The sequence below is a fragment of the Hemiscyllium ocellatum genome, chromosome 30, assembly GCF_020745735.1.
Source record: "Hemiscyllium ocellatum isolate sHemOce1 chromosome 30, sHemOce1.pat.X.cur, whole genome shotgun sequence".
NCBI classification, from domain to species: Eukaryota; Metazoa; Chordata; class Chondrichthyes; order Orectolobiformes; family Hemiscylliidae; genus Hemiscyllium; species Hemiscyllium ocellatum.
In genome coordinates, this window is record NC_083430.1 from 50,839,156 (window position 1) to 50,849,802 (window position 10,647).

Here is a 10,647-nt window from a genome sequence, read left to right on the forward strand (position 1 = left end):
ATTATAAAAATTCTAACTATAGTAAAGCCTTTAGTGGATAGGAAACCGGAGTAACTCTACATTAATGTATCACAGAAACTGCTAGGAAACACCAGTACAATCACTTCAGCGATTGCAAATTGGAATGTTATGGCTTTAATACAAATATTGCTCATTAAATCAAACTAAGTATGCACTTTTCATGTTTGCACATTTCAGGTTTCAGAATCAGGAAAGTGAAAGATAGCTTTCTTTCCCTCCTAATGGAGAGAAATTTTCTCTGGGTCATTGGACTGTGGCCAATTGCCCATTTATCACCCAACAACTCAAAAGGTGAGCAGCAGCACACTGGTGATCAGCTTCACTATGAACCATAAAGATCAGAAGGCTACTGAAGTAGTGAGGAATTCATGAATCAGATAGTACAGCTCAAGTACTCCAGACAAAAGTTAGAAGCCAGTTAACAAATGATTTAGTGGCATACCATACCCAGCAATTTTGCAAACTCAGCACTGTACCAAGCTAAAATTGGAATCTGGCGTGCTCCATTACTCAAAGTTCTATTAAATATTTAAGTTACTCGCTTACCTAGGCAACCTGCAATGAGTTGCAAAGAGCTCTTCTCTGGTAATAGGTTATATAGTCAGGAGCCATAATCTAGATGCATTAGCCACATTCGCTTGGCATTATTCAGTCACCAACATAGGGACAGGACAAAGTAGTTCAGCCCTGCTCCCCTCAGCACCTCCATACCAGCTCGGTGCCTGTACCATCATTCAAATGAGATCACGGGTGACCAATGATCAAACTGCTCATCTCATTTGTTTCATGGCCCTGAATCTCTCTGGTTAAGGGAAACTCATTAACCTTGGGTTAAACAATTAACAGTAAAAAATGAGGTCTGCAGATGCTGGAGATCACAGCTGAAAATGTGTTGCTGGTTAAAGCACAGCAGGTTAGGCAGCATCTCAGGAATAGGGAATTCGACGTTTCGAGCATAAGCCCTAACAACTGATCTAGTAACAACTGATCTAGTATCAACTGCCACTTGGAGAGTTCCAAACTATTAACCCTTAGGTTTAGAACCGTTTTTCCATTTTACTTCTGAAAAAGGCCCAACTCCAATTGAAGTTTCTGTTTCCATGCCGTATAACTAATCTTTCGAACCTCACCAACAACACCGCCGCCCCCCCCCCACCATTAGAAATTGTTTCTCTCCAGCTACCCAGTCTTTTTCTCCTTAATATATTGAAAACTTTAATAAAAATACCATTCAAGTTTAATTCCAGAGAGATATAGAATGCTTAGTCTCTCTTTTTAGATTAACACAAAGTCCATGTTTCATTATTACAAATCTACACTCTGCTCCCTCCAAGGACAAAATATCATTCCCAAGTGTATAGTGCCGAAAACTAGAACTTTTTACACTTGACTATGTGGTGTCGTCTGTGGTTCAGTTAGCAGCACTCTCACCTCAATCAAAGGTTTCCACTCCAGAAGTAGAGCACAGAACAATAAGGCTAGCACTCCAGTGCAATACTGAAATGCTGTATTGTGGAGGAACCTGTTGGCTGAGATATTAAATAGAGGTTCCATATTCCCCCTCAGGTGGGTGTAGAAAGTTATCCCATGGCACTATTTTGAAGAGCAGGGGTGTTATCTCCAGTGTGACAGTGAATATTTATCCTTTGATCAACATCACAAACAGATTTCCCAGTCATTACCATGCTCCTGTTTGTGGGAGCTTGCTGTACATATATTAGCAGGTGTATTTTCTACATTAAAGTATTTCTGACATGTCGCCATTGTTGTATTGGCTTTAGTGCCCTTTAGGACATGTGATGGTTGTGAGAGACTTCAGTGGAACAGAAAATATCATAAAGGGTTGAAGGCGAGGAAAATCAAAACCCATCACTTTTAGGAAATAATTAAAAATGTCAATAATTAAAAGCAAAATTCTGTGGATGGAAATCTAAAATAAAAATTGGAGAAACTCAGCAGGTCTGGCAGCATCTGTGAAGAAAGAAAAAAAAAAAGAGTCCAATAAACCTCTTCTGAAGAGGAGGAGTGAATCTGCAAAGGTCCAAAAGTTAGAAAAGCAGTTGTAGAAATAATGGCTTTTATTCAGGTAAACAAAAACAAAATAGATAACACAAAAGGATTCAGTTTACATTGGACCAACTGTGATTAATATCTATGGTTTCCAAATCTCGATCAAGAATGATCATTTTTCAATTCTACACCTGCTAAACCTTATCAACCAGTAGGAAGTTACAAGATGATTGACACAGTTTGAGATCAGTACCTGGGAACAAAGCATGCTGAGCTCTATATTCAGAGAGACGCAGCCAACAGCTGATGTCATCTCAAGCAACCACCTGAGCCAAGACAGTGAGTGTCCCCAGGTAAAAGGCAGCACTATAATTAAACTGCTTGACAGATCAGTGATGTTTGTCTTATATTTGATGATACAAACAGAGAGGGAAGCTTCCCCCCCTCCCCCACCCCCACCCCCCCATAGAGAATTCTCCCCATTAAAATAACCAAAGCAAATTGTGTGGCAGGGTCATGCATTAACAAATCAGATAGGTTGGGAAGTGAACAATGGTACTGAAGATGTGTTGCTGGAAAAGCGCAGCAGGTCAGGCAGCACCCAAAGAGCAGGAGAATCGACGTTTCAGGCATGAGCCCTTCAAGAATGTTCCTGAAGAAGGGTTCATGCCCGAAATGTCGATTCCCCTGCTCTTTGGATGCTGCCTGACCTGCTGCGCTTTTCCAGCAACACATTTTCAGCTCTGATCTCCAGCATCTGCAGTCCTCACTTTCTCCTCCAAGTGAACAATGGTACTCAATGAAGTCATAGAAAAAGCAGCTGACCACCATCTTCACCTGGCTTCCACTACCAACCATAATCTGAACATTTCAACCCCAATAATTATCACAGCAGCATTTAGTTTGGGAGGTATGTAGTTGGTAAACACCCACTAAGGTTGCCTTGGAGTTCTGACTACATCTGGAGGCTCCAAAATCATTTCATGCCCCTCCAGAACAAGAACTTGATGTTGGTCATACCGCTGAATAAAAAAGTTTGAGTATCTTTCCATCTTTGAGATAAAATATTGGGAAACAGCCTATAAAGAATTAGCAACTAACAAGATTGCTCCATGCCAGTGTGTTGGATTATGTACAAAGCACTTACCTGACTTACATTGTGCCCATACACAGTCTGTTAGGTTCAGTGAAGTATCACCAGTGATACAAAGTTCACATGTCTCCAACTCTGCACATTCTAAATGAGAAACAAACCAAAAGAAAATAAACAAGTCTAATGCAATTATTTAAAAAACGGTTAATGTTCAGCTCATTGGTATTAACACCCTTGTACTGCCCTGTGTAAACCAAATGCACTTTGGATGACAATACTTGTTTGCCTGTTTATCAGAGGGGAGTTTAATTCCATGATAAATATGAACTCCAATAGGTGAATTATTGCAGACTGACCCAATAAACTCTGGGTGCATTGCAGTCAGTAAGATCATACCAGCTGACAAACGTCCCATCAGAAGAACCAACATCAACTCAACTTAAGTCATTAAGATAAAATTGCCTCCTCATTCGGACTTCAGTCCTTGGCCTCTTGCTCTGTTTCAAGGAAGAGCAACACGAGGAACAGAACCTCATTTTCTGACACTTCGATTCCCACCCAATTTCAGATCTTATCTTAATCTGCATCAGCACTACAATTATTGGCAGGAGTCACCATCATTTACAGTTCCTCTAGACCCAGTTTTGGTCTATTGGTCCCATTGGAATCATTATACAGAAGAGGTCCTTTAGCCCATCAAAAATATACCACCTACACTAGTCCCACTTTCCTACATTAGTGTCATAACATTCAAGAACATAGGCATAAGTGTTCATCCAGATACTTTTTAGAAGGTTTGAGGTTTCCCACCTCAACTACTCTCCCAGACCGTCATCACTCTCCAGAACTTCTTTCCTCAAAACCTGCTGCCTTTCACTCAAAGCTCCCCTCCTTTGATCTTGATCCTTTTGAAAGTAGCTGTTGCCCTTAGCCATACATCATTGCAAGGCAGTTACTCCTTTAACAATTCAACCTCTTCTGCCTTCACCTAATCTCCCTGTAGCTATACACATTCTTCTCCAGATATGAAGCAATCTCCTTTTGAATGTCTTGATTGAAACTACAGCACGACAGAACAGAAAGCACAGAGTTCACTTTCACTTTTGACACTTCACCTTTTATAAATCTAAAAGTATTTTCAGGTTTTAAAATTTTGCTGTTAAGATATTTGCTTTACTGCCTTAAGGTCATGTCAATCCTGAGGGTCTGTAAAACTACTGAATGTATTATGATCTAAAGCTTCCTTTTACCCATCTTTCAAATTCTGAATCATTTGAAGCAGCTTCATCTCTCTCTGCTGGGAGTGGGTTTAAAAAAATCTGCTATAAAATGGCTCACAGCCCAGCTATGTTTTTTTAAAAAAAAATCCCTGTCTCTTAGCACCTGCTGGAGAATGGGGTCACATCAGGGAAGGGTCTTCTGTACCGTGGTGAGTGAGCAATTTCAACATCAACGTTTACTAACCATAAATTTAAAAGATGACTAAACTAAGCTAGTGGGGCTGGACCCTGCACTTTCACAGTCCGTGATGCTACAAGCAAAAAAACAAAAATATCCAAACTTAAAAGAAACAACAAAAAAAACACAAGCAGCATTGGACTCACTCCAAACGGTCAGACACAGGGTTCCTGCACATTGGGAATTTCACTATTCAAATTAGACACTTAATATAGAATAAACGTGAAAGCAGTTTCAATAATCCATTTCGTACCCAGTGCTGCCAACAATATAGGGCAAGTTTTCCCTCAGAATTCAGAACCCAGATATCAGGATGAAATAAGGGTCAGAGATGCACAAAGCAAGGGGAACCATCGCTCAATTGTTACTTTCTCTGAATTGGAGTGAAAGGCCGGAGGGTGGACTAACGTATTATTAAATCCAGTGGGAGCCTCCAACACCTGAGGAGTCGAAGAGTGTGGTGCTAGAAAAGCACAGCCAGCCAGGCAGCATCCGATGAACAGAGTCGGCATTTCGGGCATACATCTTTCATCAGGAAAGAGACCGTGAGGAGAAGGGATGGAGAGATAAATGGGAGGGTTGGGGCTGGGGGAAGAAGAGAAAAGGTAGCTGAGAGCTCAATAGGTAGATGAAGGGGAAGGTGTAGGTGGTAGGTCAGAGGAGGGAGTAGATAGGTGGGAAGGAAGATGGACAGGTAGGATCATTTATGCCTCAGGACATGGCTGAAGCACTTACTCTAACACCCGAGGAGGAGATAGCCTTTCCAGGTAAGGGAGACAAGCACACAAACCTGCTCCCCCCATCCCACTCCAGGCTACATCAGCTCCCCAAATGATCAAATTTCAGGATTACAGCTTTTCCCTTTAGCAACTCAGCCTTAATATGGAGAAAGAATCTCTCGCCCACAATAGATATGGGACTTCTCTTTCTGTTCTCCCCCACCTGCACCCCCTCCCCAACCAATCCCAGCTCCAGAACAGTCCAGCATTCTCTTCCTCAGAACTCAGAGAGAAACAATGAATGTTTTAAGTCTATCTCTCTCCAGCCACAGATGTTGCCAGACTTGCCGAATATCAGAATACTGAACGATCTGGACAGAGCGGATGTTCAGAAGATGTTTCCATTGGTAGGAGAGATAAGGGCCTCAGGGCACAGCCTTAGAGTAAAGGGAAGACCCTTTAGAACCGAGATAAAGAGAAATGTCTTTAGCTAGAGAGCGTCGAATCTATGGAATTCACTGCCACAGAAGTCAGTGGAGGCCAGGTCATTGAATATATTTGAGAGAGAGATGGACAAGTTCTTGATTGACAAGGGGATCAAAGGTTACAGGGAGAAAGCAGGAAAATGGGGTTAAAAAAAATTGTCAGCCATGATTGAATGGCAGAATGGCCTAATTTCTGCTCCTATGTCTTCAGTCCCTTTGAAGATATTATTGTTTTATTCATTCAAGAATCATATGCATGTATGACTAGGCCAGCATTTATTACCATCGCCAAATTCCCCTCAAAAGGAGGTGGTGATGAGCTACAGCCCATTGTGTGTAGGTACACTCACAGTGCCATTAAAAGGTGGGAGCTCCAGGATTATGACTCAGTGACATTCAGACTACCACAAGGAAGTGAGAAACTCATCTTGTTGTGCTGAGCATCTCATCCCACATTACGCCAAAACAAAACTGAACACTCACTTCACGAAAAAGTGTTCAAAAAAGCCAAATGACTGCACCTTAACCAGACTGAAATACAGGACCAAGCAATTTGTAATGTTAGCTATGTATTATGTGTTAATAAAAAATGATAATTGCTCCTTTACAGTCAGTAGGATGTGAGCTTTGAAGGGAAATTAATTGAGCTGAGCATTGTATGGAATTGACCAGCTCAATACATTAAAATGGACAGGCAAGCTTTTAAATAGAGTCATAGAGATGTACAGCATGGAAACAGACCCTTCGGTCCAACTTGCCCATGCTGACCAGATATGGTAAATTAATCTAGTCCCATTTGTCAGCATTTGGCCTATATCCCTCTAAACAAGTGTGACACGGATTCAAATCAATGTCATCTGACAGAAACCAATGTCCCTTTCATGGCATTAGTTAGATGACCAAATAAGTGATCCAGTTAAACTAAAAGATGATTAAAATTAAAACTGTGACTCAGCGAAAAGGATGCTTTTCCAGGTTAGAAGAATCGGAGGGTTCAAAAATCACTCAACCACAGAATCTAAGTTGAAGTACTGAGTGCCACAATTCAGATGAGACATTAAATAATGTCTATGCATCGACGCAAGAGATCCCATGACACTGAGGAAAAGGAGGGGTTCTCCCTGGTGTTGTAACCATCACATAATCCCTCACTTGACACGATTGAAGCAGATTAACTGGTAACTTAAAAATATTCTTGCTAAAGAGCTTGGTCAAAGCAAACATTAATACACTGACTTCAACCAGAGTGCTGCAGGAGAGGTGGTAAGATCATGGCATTACATAACATCCTTTTAGTCATGTGTACTATCATTAGCACATTAGTCAGACTTAACCCCTTATTGTACAAGTTTCAGTGAGAGTGTCCTGTGCAGACATTCCATATTTTCCATGTTACTGCAGCAGCTACCCTTCAAAATATGTTTCTTGGGCAGTAGAGCACTCAAAGGTATCCTGAGTTGAAGGTGCTATACAAATAGTAGTTTTTACTGCTATCTCAGACAATTTTATGCTGCCCATCTTTCAATGAAACACTGAAAATTAACCTGCCACTGCCACTGAAATTGAGGGGGGTCAAATAGCACAAGTGTGTCACAATTCCTCTCAAAGTTCAACAGGACTAGATCACCTATATCCTCTTTCACTGTTGTGTTTTAACTACAATAAGAAAGGATTCTGTTAATTATTTTGGCAGTTTTATTGATTTATTCAAACCCAAATCAATCAAAAAAGGTAAAAGGGTAAAAAGTCCAATCCTTCAGTTGTCCAAGCTGAACTGGAAACTACATCTACACCACCCCTAAATCCAAGACAAGCAGTGAATGAAATGCAAAATCTTCAATGCATCCTGGAGGCTTGTACAGACAAAGGAATGGATTTCATCTGTTAGCTAACTCCCCCTTCTGAACAATTCACATTTCTTGCTCAAAAGAAGTTCAGCAATCTCAAATCAGCAGGGTTGGGCAAAAAGGAGTTTCAGAAAGTCTGTCCCATGCTGAAACTCCTTGATGATGATAATGATGATGATGAGTAGGCTCTTCCTGTTTTAAAACAGAATAAAAAGGGTGAAGCAACTAAGAGAGCTTTTTCATTCAGTATTTGAATCCTTCAGTTCTTTATTCAGTATCTGATGGATTCAGATTGACCTTTGGAAATCTCTACTTGGGGATCTGCCTCATTCACTCAGAGCAGAACATATTCAAGTAAAGAGGTTGATCGAATGTTGGTTAAGGTAACAAAAGGATGGGGGTGGTTGGTGAAGAGAGCAAGATATAAATTTCTGCCATTCTTTAATCCAAAAAGGGCTTGAAGCACTGGAGATCTAGGTGTCACAAATGGTATTTTATCTAAATGTTCCAGATTCCAAGCTCTTACAGAAACATCCTGGACAGTTGTTAACTCAGAGTAATAGGAGAACTTTGACCACGGTAGACAGAATAATCCCCAACTCTGAGGAATAGCTAGCACCAATATCATTGTAATTTAAAAATGTATTAAGTATTGCTGATGCATATTTTATCTGCAGAAACAATTTAGAAGTTTTCAAACTTACATCAGATTTGAATATTGCAACATGGAGGGTCTGCTGGTCTTTATGCTTCTATCAGGTTGTTGTTATAAAAAAGAGAGTCAGTTGAAAACACCAATTGGCATTCTGCAAAGCCCAGCATTGATTTTTTTTTTAAAAAAAAGAGATATTCAGTCACTTTGTGCTGTTTACTTGTACACTTCAGCATCTGTATTACTTATCAGGGCAAATACTAGTAGGCTGCTCGGATATTTAATTGACCTGAATATTAAATATTCAAAACTACCAGACAGCAGCCAGCATAGAGAGATGAGAGTTTGTGTTTTAAATTCCCAAGTGCAAAATGACATTACCTTAACACTGGAGGCAGTACCAGCAAAAACAATGGAAAATTCCACCTTCTTGATACACTGCAGACCTCTCCCACAGAGGATTTAAATTGTAATCAAACTGCAACCGCGTTACTGAAACATTCACTGGACACTTGCATCAAACCACTGGTACCTCGGTATTTGTACACACACGCTGCAATAACTTATAACAAAAACAGACAACCGTTATCGCTGCCATTCACCCCAGCTAGAAGAGGCAAGAGTACGAGAAACGCAAAGCCAGCAACTAGCTCCACTCAAGAAGTTCGCCAGCCTCACAGGCTTATTCAAAATAAAAATTAGCGCCGTGACCTGCGGGGTCAGTACCTGCAGCCTGTCCCCCACAAACTCCAGAGAGTAGCACCAGCAGCGAAATTCCTACCGCAATCTCTGCCCACTTCATCTTCTGAAATCGGAGGGGGGGGGGGGGGGGGGGGGGACAGAGTCTGCAAATGACAGGGGAGGGGAGGGGAGTGTGGAATTAAAAAGTTATAAACACTGAACAAAAAAAAAGGGGAGGGGGGGGAATGAAAGCAGAGAAGCTGTGAAGTTTCCCAGCGAGGTAAGGAGCTGCGATGCTGCAGGAAATTCACCGGGAGACCACGTGAGCGAAATGTATCCGAGCGCCTGTAACAAGTTATTAAAGGGACCGGTCACATGACCGCCCCTCATCACATTTCACACAAAACTGATGCCAGTCTCTGTTTACCTGACAACCAGCACTCTGGAGACACTGCCTACAGTCATTATTTTTATTATATATATATATAGTCTGGTGTCATACTGGAAGGAAAAAGCACCTATTATAAAATAGGAGCCCAAACAGAAATGGCTGGAAAACTCCAGCAGGTCTGCCTCAGCAGCAATTTCTGTTTTTGTTTCTGATTTACAGCATCCGCAGTTTTAATTGTAAAATAAAGGCCTAACCAAACCCCTCCTATAACAGGTGGTACCCGTGTCTGCGTGGGTTTCCTCCGGGTGCTCCGGTTTCCTCCCACAGTCCAAAGATGTGCGGGTCAGGTGAATTGGCCATGCTAAATTGCCCGTAGTGTTAGGTAAGGGGTAAATGTAGGGGTATGGGTGGGTTGCGCTTCGGCGGGTCGGTGTGGACTTGTTGGGCCGAAGGGCCTGTTTCCACACTGTAAGTAATCTAATCTAAAGTGGCTAGCAGTGGTGAGCACTGCTGCCTCACAGCGCCAGGGACCTGGGTTGATAGCAGCCTCGGGCGACTGTCTTTGTGGAGTTTGTACATTCTCCCCATGTCTGTGTGGGTGCTCTGGGTGCTCCGGTTTCCTCCCAGATCAGGTGAATTACCCACGCTAAATTGCCCACAGTGTTCAAGGAGGTGTAGGTTATGGGCATTATTCAGGGGTAAATATAAAATAGTAGGGGAGAGAATGGGTCTGGGTGGGTTACTCTTCCAAGAGCTAGTGTGGACTTGGGCTGAATGGCCTGTCCCCACAAGCCCTCCATCTCCCCCAACACACCACCTCCTGCTCCATTTTGTCAGCAAGGGTTATGATGCAGTGCCATTGGGTTTATTGCAACCGAGGGCAATGAATGAACGTGAATGCCAACTGCCAGCAATTATGGAATTACACCACTGGAAGCTGATACAATTAAGACAAATGGAATGAGTGGACTATCGTTTCCAGAATACCACATCCACTCACATTGCAGAGGACCTGCCAGTAATTTTCAGGGTTCTGGTTGAATGCAGAAGTGGTAGTGTCCCTACCTCTGAGCCAAAAGACCTGGGTTCAAGTCCTACCTGCACCCAGAGGATGTATCATAACATCTCTAAATAGGTTGGCTTGAGGTAAAACAGAAATTGTTTGTGAAACTCAGCAAGTCTGGCAGCATGAGTGGGCAGAAAGCAGAATCAGGGTTTCATTAAAAACCAAAAGAACTGCTGATATTGTACATCGGAAATAGAAATTGCTGGAAAATCTCAGCAGGTCTG

At 41.9% G+C, this 10,647-nt stretch overlaps 1 protein-coding gene across 1 annotated transcript in view; it reads right to left on the reverse strand.

The window, feature by feature from the left end:
* cd164l2 (CD164 sialomucin-like 2) overlaps window positions 1-9,112 on the reverse strand; it is a 45,706-nt gene extending 36,594 nt beyond the window's left edge. The window contains exons 1-2 of the mRNA XM_060847564.1: window positions 9,012-9,112; window positions 3,179-3,268 (exon numbers count right to left, since the gene is read on the reverse strand). Coding sequence (XP_060703547.1) covers window positions 3,179-3,268; window positions 9,012-9,087 — 166 coding nt within the window. The 5' untranslated portion in view covers window positions 9,088-9,112. The remainder of the gene's footprint in view (window positions 1-3,178; window positions 3,269-9,011) is intronic.
* Window positions 9,113-10,647: the final 1,535 nt, after the last annotated feature.